General features: G+C 38.1%; 1 protein-coding gene across 1 annotated transcript; it reads right to left on the bottom strand.

Annotated features, from left to right (window-relative positions):
- Positions 1–7003: 7003 nt before the first annotated feature.
- Positions 7004–8214, bottom strand: LOC109135618 (protein LURP-one-related 11). The gene is made up of 2 exons (XM_019250941.3): positions 7681–8214; positions 7004–7576 (listed from the first exon to the last, which is right to left on the bottom strand). Exons 1-2 carry the CDS (start codon positions 7957–7959, stop codon positions 7211–7213), a joined length of 645 nt encoding a protein of 214 aa, XP_019106486.1. The 5' UTR covers positions 7960–8214; the 3' UTR covers positions 7004–7210.
- Positions 8215–14230: the final 6016 nt, after the last annotated feature.

Here is a 14230-nt window from a genome sequence, read left to right as displayed (position 1 = left end):
CCCCTGACCTCAAGGATCAGAGGGGAGTGCTCTACCACATGAGCTAGCTCCTCATCCTTCTTATATGAAATAATATGAATTTTAGTAAAACGTTGTTGGATTAGTTTTAATGTGTATTTATAAATATTAATTTTTTATAAGTTTTACCAATTGATAATTCAAGATATAATGGTCAAGTATGTAGGTTGGATGTACATTGGCCTCCCTATTTCCCATAAGCGCCCTACTAGAGCCCAAATTCTATTCATTGTGGAGAAGGTCTGTGCAAGGCTGGCTAAATGGAAGTGCAACTACGTATCAAAAGTGGGGGCACTTATGCATATTCTCTTCTACTCTTCTTTGATTCTTGCCTAATACATGCAAGCCTCAATGCTTCCTACTAACAAATTTCAAACAATTTGATGTGGGGTGATAACTGGGCTAGTTAAGGGGGCATGGGAATCAAAGATCAAACTCTCATGAATTGCGCATACCTAGCCAACCTAGGATGGAAATTGTCTGGAAGGACATAGGCAAGGGTTTGTCGTTAGCCTTTACTCCAAAAAGATAGCATGTGGTCCTTACGGAATGGGGAATCTATTAATTGCTGGGGAGATAACACTAGTGGAAAAAACCTTATATGTCACTTTGTATCAGATGCAGTTTTTGTAAACCCGCATCCGAAAATGAACAAAAAAATGGGAGGGAAATTTGGCAAACATAATCGGATGCGGTCGTTAAAAAACCGCATCAGATTGTTAAATCTGATGCAGTTTTTAGTGAATTTGATGCGGTTCACTGGACCGCATCCGAAATGGGTTACTAAACTCCCTAAAAATCCCGCGCCCAGTTTAATTCATTTCGCAACGCTAAAAAAAACTCTAACTCCACACCATTGCCCGAGCTCTCCATTGCGCACCACCACCAACGCGAACTCCACAACACTGCCCCAACTCGACGCACCACCACACCACACCGGCAACCACCTCACTCTTGCGCACCACCACCAACGTCGACCATCTACACCTGAAGACTCCACCACCTGCGCGCCATCACTGCTGCCCTAGGTTTGCGCCACCACTGCCCACTGCTGCTCTCCATTGTGTCTCCTCCTTCTCCCCCCCCCCAAACAACTACATTATTCCTCTTCCATCTTTTCCTAGCTAGGTAGCTAAAATTTCATAACTTTTAATGTAATCTCATAAGTTTATAATTCATTGTAATATTATGAATAATTGTTAGTGAAATTAGGTTGTATAATAGTCAAAGGGTTTAAATTTGATTGATTTGAGTTAATTTAATTTTAGTTGTTAGTTTGATTTATAGGTTTAAAAAACTAGGTCTTTGTTGTAGGACGAATATGGTTATTATTTTTGTAGTTTAGTTTAGTTTAGTAATTTATACTAATTTGAACTTTAAACTTTGTTGTTGATTATTGAAGCTAGCTAGTGACGGAGTGTTAGTGACAGAGTATTGAGTTCCATTTTCCTATTTACAACCTTGATATTGGTATGTTATTGCTCATATTTAACTTTCTTTAATTTCATATTAGTAAATTGGTTTATATGTGTAAATTCGTTTATATGTGCAAATATGTATCGTTGAATTAAAAATTAGATGTAAAATGCTTTATTTGTTGTTCAAAAACCTATGTATATATGCATTATCATATCATATGCCTAGATACCCGTTCGAGACTTACTCATTAGGAGTAAGTCTTGAATAGTCCCTGGTTTGGAACTGTTCTTAGATGTTTGATCTCACTTAGGTGGTGAATGTATGTCTTTATTTCGATTCTATAGAGGAAAATCTTGACTCGTCGTTTCCCTACTTTTGTTCTCTGGGTACATATGTAGATATAAGTAACCATATATCTACGTCGTGTATTTGAAAACTGTAGGGAAATGCTGCCAGATTTTTCGTAGAATCGAAAAGAAGACATACATTCACTAGTGAGATTAGACATCTAAGGACGGGTTAAGTTGGAGTGATAAGGACCCTTGGAAAGCATGCCTAATTTCATTGAATGTATATCGTTCATATATAAACTCTAATCATGTAATGAAGTTCGTTATTGACATGAGGTACTTGTTGCTTGTATGTAATTAGATGTCTGATTGAAATGAATCGTGCATGGATGTATGGTAGTCGTGACACGAGTGAATTCGTGGATGGGGTATTTGAATTTTGTGATGCTGCATTAAGTCATCAGGCTGCAATGGGAACTGAGGGGTTTTATTGTCCTTGTGTTGATTGTGGCAATGTGGGCATGGTTAGTAACATTGGGTCGCTGATGGAGCATATCTCTTGTCGTGGCCTCGTGGATTAAGGCAAGACTACCATGTATGGGTTTGGCACAATTACATGGTTATGTTTTAAAACTAACCATGTTATCTTATAGACTAAGCGTGGAAACATGCAGAGAGTGCAAGACAGAGGAACCACTAACATCATATGGGTTCCTACACTTATGCGAGGGCGAAACAGATGTGGATTGACGACAAATTTTACCCTTCTAAGACGACGGATTCTATCTCCAACGCCACACCTATGAAAAAGTTGATTGTGTCGTTGATTGGTGGTGCTCCATGCATAGGCGTGATCGGGACAATAAGATGACTATTTCAGATCCGGGGACCTTGAAGATAGCCAATGCCGTTGTAAGTACCTTCGCTCCTTTTAAATTGCTCCCCCTCCTCCTGTTTTTTTGGCTCCCTCGGTTTTCTTTTCAACCCCGCTACATATTTTGCTCCCCCGATTTTTATTTCCTCCCCCAGGTTTTTCCCCTCATCCCCTAGCTTGCTGCCCCACCCCTCCCCCCCCCCCACCGCCTGCACTCCCCCCTTGCTCCCCCCTGCAGCCCTCCCCACCCCTCCCCTACCCCTGCAGACTGCCCGCCCCCCTGCAGCCCTCCCCACCCCTCCCCTACCCCTGCAGACTGCCCCGCCCCCCTGAAGCCCTCCCCCACCCCTGCAGACTGCCCCCACCCCCTGCCCTCCCCCCTTGCTGCCCCTACCCTTGCAGCCCTCCATCCACCCCCTACCCCACCCATGCAGACCCCCCCACCCCTGGTGCGTGGTAGGCCTACGTTGGGAGAATGCTTGCTACGCGCCTCGCAAGCGTTGTGCGCGGAACACACAAAGCTTTCGTGGCATGCTTTGCCTTTTTTCTCTTGTGTTAGTTCCATTTTGTAATAATGAACTGCTACTCTGAGTAGCGGTTTTACCTCGTAAACCGCTACCTTAAGTAGCGGCTTAACTTAAAGTTAACAGCTACTCTGAGTAGCGGTAGTGATGTAAATGGATCGGGTTCTGGGCGGGTGGAGCATCACCCGCATCCATCACCCGCTACCATCCGCACCACCCGCATCCATCACCCGCTATACTGCCATATACGCAACAATCTCCCACTTGGAGATAGGTGTAAGTGAAGAAAATTCATACCTTCATCATCCTCTCATTCATCATCCTACACACAACTCCCACTGCAAAAGCAATCTTTAGTCGTGTCCAAATCATGACATACATCAAGCATCCCAAGACAACATCTCCTCTACACCAAGGAAACTGACATTGAAGTTTGCACCAACTCCAATACAAAAGAGATCAAAGTCTACACTGACTTTGATTCTTAATGACTAAACTCCAAATCATTGCACCATCACTCCATGAACCTACACACCCTCCTACCCGGAGGTCGGATCACCTTAGAGACAAGCACAACCAAATGAAGATCCCTTCCTCACCAACTAAAGAAAATAACCACTTCCTCTCAACCAAAGAAGCACATTAAGTCTCATCAAACTTCAATAAACAAATTACCACCTAAGCCAAAGAAGCTTCTCATTGTTCTGAAAACAAACTCACATTGCTCCCACTCGAACAATACACCCTTTGTTCCACTTAGGCTTTCCGGCACAACATGCTTGTGTGCCGTCCTTCACCTTGTGCGCTTACCGGTCAATTTGCCACCGGGATACCGCTTCACCACGGTTCTCATCCCTTAGCCCACTATCGATAGTTTTCCGACCAAACGACACCTTACATGAAGTTCTCATCCCAATCCCGGGCCCCTTCACTGTGCTCCCCATGGTGTAAAGTGTTCCACTTCTTGTCCCACGAGCTATGATCATTGCTCCCTTGACAATCTTCCAAGAACCACCATCAAACACAACCTTGTAACCCGATGTAGCAAGTTGGGCTACGATATCAAGCTTTTCTTCAACCTTGGGATAAACTTGACATTCTTCAACTCCAACGAGCCACCATGAGTGAGTTTCACACTCACATCACCTTTCCCCATGACTTCCACTGCCTTGCCATCCGCAAGTAGACCTTTTCAAGTTTTCCGGATTTGAAATTCCGAAACACTCCTTGCATGGTGAGGAATGATGAGAAGAACCCGAATCCAAGACCCATGATCCCGAGCACCCAACCAACTCTTCCTGATCATCCATGCTTACCATCAAAGCATCAGAATCGTACTCAGAAATCAAGTTAGTTGATGCTTCTTCTTCATCATCACTTTCTTGAACCTTCTTCTTCCCTTTCCCATTCACTTTCTTAGGACAATCTCTCTTTATATGTCCTTCATTACCACACCCCCAGCAAGTAACACTAGCCCTGCCTTTTGACTTACTCCGGTCCCCCTTTGACTCCGATTTTCCCTGAAAGTTCCTCCCTTTTCCCCTCCCTCTACCCTCTGCACTGTATGCTCCAGATGATTCTCCACTCTCCTTCCTTCGAATGCTCTCACTCAAAATCAGATCACGGACAACATCATAAACCAATTTTTCTTTACCAGAAGAATTACTAACAGCAGTTACTACAGTTTCCCAAGCAGTAGGTAAGGAGGACAACAAAATTAGGGCTTTCACTTCATCCTCAAAGACAATATTAACCGAAGATAATGACTTATAATGAATTAAATTCATTAATATGTTCAGCAGCAGAACTACCATTATTCATCTCTAAATCAAACAAACGCGCATCAGATATACCTTATTCATTGCGAGGGGCTTCTCATACATATCTGACAGTGCTTTGATAATCCGCCGTTGTTTTGATATCCTTGACATTAAACGCCACAGTCCGAGCTAATGTCAACGCACCACCCGAGTGTTGCCATCCTCCACTCCAGTACTTTCCACTTAGCCTCTTCAATGTCAGCAGGCTTTTCAGACAAAGGTTGATACAGATTTTTCTGATATAAGATGTCTTCAATTTGAATCTTCCAATATCCAAAATTCGTTCCATCAAACTTCTCAATTCTAATCTTTGAATCCTCCATTGTTAATTATTCTAGATCTAGACAATAATCAAACCTAGCTCTGATACCACTTGTAAGTTCTATTGACTATCAATCTAAGAATAATAGCAAACAATAATAGAATATCAAATAATAAAGCAGGAAAGAACACACCAGAAATTTTACGTGGAAACCCAAGAATTGGGAGAAAAACCACGAATCTGCACTAGGAATCGATGAATATTCAAGAAAGATTACAAAAAGCACTCCAAGAACTCTCTCTATTGCTTTTTCTCTCTCTAATATGTGAATAATGATGAATAATGAATTTAGGGTTTACAATAAAAGACGTATTAGGGCTTCTATTTATACTCCCGTATCAAAAACGCGTTTTCCGGACTAAATCCACCCGACCAGGCGGAACCCAGCTCTCCAGATTTTGCTTGCGCTCCCGACCGGGCGAGATCCGCCCGACCTGCCCGGGCGGAGCGCAGGACGAAAACAGTTTCGTCAGTTCTTCGTTAAACAGCTATAACTTTCTTGTTTCTCACCGGAATTGGACATATGACCTATCGTTGGAAAGCTCTCGGAACAAGCTGTCACTTCCACTTTGAATCACCTCAAAATCATTTATATATTGAAAGATATGTCCATTCAAAGTTTGCCTTATGCCCAATATGACGTTTTTCCTCTACGCAACCTCATCTCCACACCCATACACCTCCATGAGCTCCATATACTACCATATAGCCAACACTAATGCACTAACAAGCGACATTACATTACTCAGTTGGTTTTTTTGCGGTGAAAAATCATTTAAAGACAAGATAATATTTCTGTTTTTCAAGATTTCAAATGCATGTTGGTAAATAATCCGGGACATATTGTCCGGGACAACAACTTGTTAGTCTTAATAAGTTAAAATGAGTTGAAATGAGAATCAAATAGAACACACCCTTAGAGTTGGTATGTGGTTATAGAAATTTATGTAGAAAATAACGTATTTGTGATGAAGTTTTACTACGAATCTACGATCATTAATTAGCTTGATATAATGTTTACAAAATTACGTGTAAATTTAATGTGTATATGATCTAACTACAATTAGTTTATCTTAATTTATATGAACTTATCATAACTAGTCTGAACTTATTCAAATTAATCTGAAAGTATACACTTGGAAGAGAAAATCTAATATATATATGAATTGTTAATAAGTGAAAATAAGTATTTTATTACCTGGATATTAGCATTCAACATTATACTTTCTCAACAAAAGTATATGTAAATTCATTACTTTTACCAGCTAAAAAACGAACCTTGTAAGTATTTGATGATATAGTACTAAACAAAATATATGAAATTCAAGAGGATGGACAAGAATTAGTGAATTACATGACGATCAGCATGATCTTTCGTTATAAAATTTCATACATTAAGTCCTTGTCATTTCGCCAGTACCATAATATATTTATTATTATTACCAATTGGCCAAAAGAGCAGGTATAATAGTTTAGATTAAATCAAAGAACCCTTCCACAAAACTACATTACCTTCTACTTTCCTTCCAAACAAATACTGTACCATAGAAGACCTTCATTATCTACTATATAAAAATCATGTTTAGTTAGTAAAGCATGATAATAAATGGATCTATTCATTTGGAATGTTTAGATCTGATAATGTAACATTATAATATTGCAATTTGATCACTATGACATTAATTACAACTTAAGCAAAAAAAAGAAGAAACAAAGTTTGAGATCTAAGTTTAGGCTAAGGGAATCCAATATATTATAAACCATGTCATTTACATCTTAGTATCCTTTTTGACAATTAAACTGTAAACAACAATCTAACAAAAACCAAAAAAAAGGAAGAACATATGAGTATGCTGTATATCTACAATCGGATCAAAATCACAAACCATTGTTCACTCATCAATGATTTTCTTGTGAAAAAAAGAAGAAGAAGATAGATCTTTTCACATTCTAGAGTGAATAAGATTATATGTAACCATAAGTCCCATGATTAAAGATGGATCAATATTAGGTTGAAGCACTAATGTCATAACATCATTTCCCAAAACTACCCCTCCAATTGATTGTTTTCTCTTCACTTCTGCAATGAGTCCTCCAACTCTATCTACTATCTTACATGATGTTAACTCACTTTTACCCTTGACAATCTTGAATGCAGGTGACTTTTTATCATGATACAAATTCACCACCATTTCACATCCTAAGGGCTTTTTAGGAATTTTCCAACTTTTGTTTACTTGAAACCACCATGATGCTCCTTTCTTCTTCTCATCTTTATATCCTTGCCAACGTGCCAACAACCTATATTTCTGTATCACATGAACAAAAACATATAAGTAAACTCATTCGAGATCGCGTTATTTTATGTGAAATTACTAAAATACCCTTTTTAATAGTTGTTTGTTTTTGTTACCTTTCTTAGGATTGTAAGGAGGACATGACCTTGGGAATCCATTAGGAAGACTTGATCACAACCTTTGGAAGAATAGTTATCAACCCTGTATACAACTTCGCCATTCGAGTCGAAAACTGTACAACCTTTGCCTCCAAGAATGAGAGATTTCATCCAAATGGTGAAGATCTCTCCTCCTGTAGAGGAGGAGATAGAAAGAGGGTGATCTGAAGTTGAGGGATCAGAAACTTGTGTTTGTGATGGTGGTGCTGCGAGGTGATGAGGATGAATTTTTGACATTTTTCTTTCTATGTTGTTTGTTGTGTATTGTTGTGCTTGATCAACAACTAACTCAAGAGAAGTTTGAGATTATTATTGGTGAGTTTCTTGTTGTTGTGGTGAGGGCTTTTTATATGGGTGTTAAAGTTTAAATTACCTAATTATTCGAGTCAAAACAATATAGTTTAAGATATCTAGTTTTAATGGTGGAGGTAATGGAACTTTGTGTTTGTTTGTTAAAAGGGGCGTTGGTAGTGCATGAGAAGGGTAAAATCGCCAGCCTATTTTAATATTTTTTCTGCTTGACTACTTCTGTACTAAATTTACAAAAAGAGGTCACCTCATGAAAGCAACCTTTTTTTTTTGAATTGTTTTACTTATGAAGAAGACTCATGGGGTACTGTATGGGACATGGGGCGTTTGGCAATTGGCAATGAAGTTGGAAGTTTGAGGATTATGTGAAAATTAGCAGTTTAATTAGAATGTAATACTATATTATATAAATAATAAATTTGTTCACCTAAAAAAATTGTTTATAATTTTGTTAGACATAAGCTAAAGCAAATTACAAAGAAGAAAGCAAGGTAGGATATTTAAAGGTAGCCTACAACATTGTTGAGCAATTTCATCAGCTTGTTGTAGCATTTGTTGTATTGAATGGAACTGCAATCATATTGTTCCTTGAATGCTGAAGAAGATCAACCATTATTTTATGAATCTGTGTAAATAGTGACTTGATTAATCCTTTATAGATGTTGCCACTGCCTCTAGTGGGACTAGTGGTAGCTCGGGGAAATGACATACCGTCCAGTACCAGCTTTCCTAGTACATTTTTTTCCAAGCCCCATATACTTGCACTGTATAGTGCCCTAAAGTCTCTTGATCATTGATATTTTTGGTTAAACCCAAATGAACAAAGTGAAAACATGGAGGAGGCTTTAGGAGGTTGATCAAAATGGTAAAGATGATCAGAGTACTGTGACCAATTTATTTAGATTTGACTTTATTCGTATATGCAAAATACCCCTACACCCTAATTAAATAGGATCGCTCTTATGGATCAAGATCTTATGTGAATCTAGGTAATAAAATCCTAATGATTCTAAATGTTTATTGTGTGATCTCATAGGTTCATAAAATAATAGTACCCAATAGAATCGAATCTCGTCTATATCAATGTACTTAGTCGCTCATTTACACCCAATTTTTTTCTTAGTCACAAGTTTTAAGCGATTTCTAAGTAATTATTATAACTACCCAGTACCGAGTGAATTTGACATTCTTGACACTACCTTAAGCATAATATTATTATGACTATATGAGCATTTGCATGATTGTAGGGAATGCTCCAACAACAAAAAAAACCTAGAACCCTCCATATCCGTTTACTGGTGAAGGACATGAGATGCGTTGGGGAGTTGAGATGATTGAATTGGCAAATTCCCTGTATGATGCACTTCATGCTAGCACAATGGGGATTACGGATATAGTTTGAGTGTCATGCTTTGAAAGTGGAGATATTCATCCAATCTGATTCAAAGAGGGGCATCAGCTCTATTATATTATCCCTCTTCTTGTATGATGTTACTATTTTTTTTTAGGAGAAAACGGGTTAGGATTATATTAAATCAATTTCTGCCAAAGCTAAGACGCTTTGAGGGAAAAGAATCAAACCATACATATTCAGAGTCCATCTCAATCTCTTATCTAGCAACTAAATAGGCAACACAGTTTACCGCTCTCTTAACATGAGAAATAGAAAAAGCTGAAAGATTACTACTAGCCACTCTTACAACATCATAGAACAGAAAGATTGGTGCATAACCATGAACTTCCTTTTCAATACACTTCACGATATTCTCTGCATCACTTTCCACAACAATCCGTCTGAATCCAAGTTCGCTTGCAACCAGAATCCCAAATTTCGCCGCAACTGCTTCGGTAATAGGAGCCTCCCATCTTGCGCTACACCTACAAACAACCATCCACCACCTGACCAATAGAGTTACGAGCTATTACACCTAGCCCCACACCCGCACCCGCCATTATGTGAGCATCGACATTAAGCTTAATGAAATCCTCTTGAGGAGGGCTCCATTTACAAACACCAGGGACACTAATATTCAGCTTTGGAGCAAATACTTTGTGCGCATACTCCACATACTCATCAACCAACCTCATCATCCCCGTAGCAATTGACAAAGGTTGCGGAATGGTAGCCTCGAAAATAGCAATATTTCTAGTATACCAAGCCGCCCAACACAGGGTAGCAAATATGACAAAATCAGACTTCCTCACCTTTGCATATAACTATTCAAAAACACCAGCAAAAGAGGAAGAAAGGGCCTGCACAACAGTCTCTTTCAACTCGCTACTTGCCTAAATCTCCTTGGAATATTTGCAATGAAAGAGGGAGTGAATGCCGGTTTCTTCAGCAGCCCGCAGATAGGATAAGTTGTAACCATAATAATGTGTGTATCTCAATCTTTCCCTCACAGTCTGCTTGCAACTAGAATCCCTCAACCTTCCATACATGTCGTCACCTGTCAATTTCCTCATCACCTTGTTGGGTCTGCCACGATCTAGTACACCCCACTCTTGCCAGCCAATACCCAGACCGAACAGAATAGAGTCTATCTTTGTTAGGCCACCAGTACAACACATCATTACACCACAGTTGGGATAGAGGAATATCCTGAATAACACGCCTTTCATAAGCAACAAAATTATCAATAAGCATCTGTTCATTCCATTTTCCCGTCTCAAAGCATATTAAATGAAAAACTCTTAAGCTTGTATTCGAGAACTCGATAGGCATTGGGACTAAGTGAGATCCATAACCTGGAAGCCATGAGTCATCCCATACCCAAATTTGGCACCCCGTTACCAACACGTCATTTTACTCCATCCAATAGTAGGAGATCTTTGGCTCCCTATATACTTCTCCAAGAGAAACTAGGGTGAAAGCCTATGTTAGCTTCAAGATAAGTACCATGCTTAAAATATCTTGCTTTCAAAATATCATACAAAAGTGTCCTCGTATTACGAATGAGACCCCAACCTTGTTTAGCAAGCAGAGCTGAGTTAAAACTCTTGAGATCACGGACTCCCAACCCTCCAATAGCCTTTGGGAGACAAAGTGCCTCCCAATTATATATGCCAATGGAGCTTTCTATTAGAATCAGTAGACCCCCACCAAAGCCGAGCAAAGAGAGAATGAATTTCATCAATTAGGCCTTCGAGATTTTTAAAAATGCTCATCATATAAGTAGGGATGGCTTGCGCCACTGTCTTAATCATTATCTCCTTTCCGGGTCTAGATAATAGCTTCTCTTTCCATCCTTGAACGAAGGTTTTTCCAAATTCTCTCTTTTAAGCAAGCAAATACCGCTTATTTTGATCTACCAATAATCATCGGAAGGCCCAAATACTTCTCATGTCGGTCCACTTCTCGCACCCCTAAAGTTTCAACAATACCCTTTCTTCTATCTGTAGAGACGTTCTTGCTAAAGGCTACTTCTGTTTTGCTAAGATTCACCATTTGATCCGATGCTCTCTCATATTTACTAATAATATCAGCAATTCTAGAGCATTCTTGCAACGTAGCTTTTGCAAAAAGAATACTGTCATCCGCAAAGAAAAGGTGGGATACTCTTGGAGCTCCCCGACAAACAGAAACACCATGAATCACATTTTCCTTAGCGGCTTTATCAATCAACATAGAAAAGGCATCAACACAGAGAAGAAACAAATAGGGGAAGATCGGATCATGTTGCCGTAAGCCTCTCGAAGGAGTTAGAAAACCATCAACTCGGCCGTTAATCTTGAATGTGAAGGAAGTTGTGGCCAATAAATTCATAACCCGCTGGATCCATGCTGAACTAAATCCCATTTTTCCCATAACACGCTCCAGAAAGCTTCATTTCACCCTCTCATATGCTTTGCTCATGATACACTGAAATACTAGCTAGTATGATGTTACTATATCAATGCCTTGTTAAACATTTTCTTATTCTTTTTCTTGTAACTGTATTAAAAGGGTTGGCAATACAATAACTCGTCTTATCATGATACACTGAGATACTAGCTAGTATTAGTGGGTTGTATGTTTCAACAAAGTACTATTTAATAACATTTACTTTATCGCTTATATTACTATTTTATGCGCCATATTATATGTTTTTAATGCTGATCTATGTCTTCTTTTCTATAATCATTTCTTTTTCTGCATCTAATTTTTTTTCAATTTTATTTGATATATTAGTTATTAAACAAATTGATCGTATACAGAAAAAACATAGATGGACATGGACCTAAGATACATAATTTCTTATTATATGTGTAAAAATAATTAGCTTAAAACCTTAAACATATATAAAAGAAAAAAAATGTTGAGTTGATTTTCCTTTTCAATTAGTTCAAATAAAGAAAATTACATTGTCAAATACCTGGAAGTAAAAAATTAACTTCTAAATGCAACTAATTCATTTTAAATTTTTAGATAGTGGAAATAAAAGTATCCTTCTCAAACAATACATGTCAAGAGTTGAAGTATTAAGCTTGATACTATCTCCTTCAATCAATACATGTCAAGTGCTCAAGTATTAAGCTTAAAATATCTTAAGAAGTAAATTTCCAAAGCTTAATGGCTGCCGCCCATAGCTTAATTTGAAGCTAATTTATTGTTTAGGTCTTCTACTTTGTCTTTTTGTAGCCAGCCAATTGGCATCTTCACGGATGTAGAATCTAATTCTCACCCCATATTAAGTATAATGCCAACTATATTGTGAACACAACAAACTTGTCCACCAACAAACGAAAAGTATTCAGGTAAAAAGAAATTACAAAGACTTAATTGTGTGGACAAGAATGTGTCTCCGGGATTAACAAAAAACTATCTTAATTATTAAATATAGTAATCATAATTATCATCATTAGTATAGGTGGTTTTTGTTTTACACTAAGGTGTAATACATGTAAGCATCCGCATCCATTCATGCATATAATACTTATAAAATTGTAAGACAACCAAGTAGATTTTTATAGCTACTTTTTTTCCATGGTTCAAATTTGTTTTCTTTATTCAAATGAAAGCTACGTTGCTTTCTTGACCTCTTCTCTATGAGCAATTAAAAAATTACTATAGGATAATCATGGATAATTGAAAAATAAGCAAAGGCGGTTCATTGCTTAATTTATACACTAGGGTCTTAATCTTATCAACCTTTGTGACTCCATGTACTATACAGTGTCCTTATACTTTAATTAATTGCTTGGGTAATGCACTATTGCAATGTGGAATTCAAGTCATCAAGCTAAGGTGCCATGTATATGGAAATGGAAATTGATGATGTAGTAAGTAATAGTGTCAGTCTTGTACGTTCTTAATTAAGTTTTAGTTCTGTTCCAATAGTAGGGTGCGTGTATTGTACCATGATATTTGGAAGATTACGTACTCATGTCTTAAGTATTTCATTTCCCAAATGAATGATGATGGACTGAGTTGGCACTTATGGATATGCACCAAGCTACAAAAAATTCACCTTACTATCATGCAGATTGGTATTCTACATTGTAGTTTCTCTTTATTGATTTTTTTGGTTTAAAAGCAAAAGGCTTATTAAACTACTCCACGATACTAGAAGTTTGATGTAAAACCTACTTGAATCGTCCCATGTTGACCAACTAACATCACTTTATTCTAAGGGTGAGTAATTATTTTTCCTCTTGCTAGCTGGTTATGTGATAGAACTTCCTTTGAACTCGAAGTGGTCACTGTTTTACTCTATTGATAGGTGTAGTGCAAGCTAGTTTGAGTCACAAAATTTAACTTGGTATTAGAGCCTATAGATTAAGCCTAAATGATACAATGTCAAGATAATGGGTAACTATCCAAAATTTGTTATATTGATTTTCCCACTCTAGAATATCTCTCAATGTGACTTCATTTTAGCCATGGCAAGAAATTCGAGGAGTCAGAATTCAGTTGTTAAACCTGGAAAATCGAAGGGGCCTAGTTTGGATTCAGTAGCGAAAAAGGCAAAAACAATAGATTAGTTGCTTAGAATTTTCACTATGGAGATTGAACCTGTTATCCGATCTGAAGAAGATGACCTCAGAGACATTTAACATAGTCAACAAACTCATAGAATGTTCTCTGAGTGGTTATCTGCGGTGCATTCATCTATAAATAGAGGTGGTTCGCAGCAAGGGGGTGAATTCATGGGCTGATCGAAGTGTTCGTGAAGTGGAACCTGTTCCTATCCTTCTATAATCTGATCTTGAGTTAGCT

This window comes from Beta vulgaris, chromosome 7 (assembly GCF_026745355.1).
Source record: "Beta vulgaris subsp. vulgaris cultivar EL10 chromosome 7, EL10.2, whole genome shotgun sequence".
NCBI classification, from domain to species: Eukaryota; Viridiplantae; Streptophyta; class Magnoliopsida; order Caryophyllales; family Amaranthaceae; genus Beta; species Beta vulgaris.
This window is presented reverse-complemented; position numbering and strand designations above follow the sequence as displayed.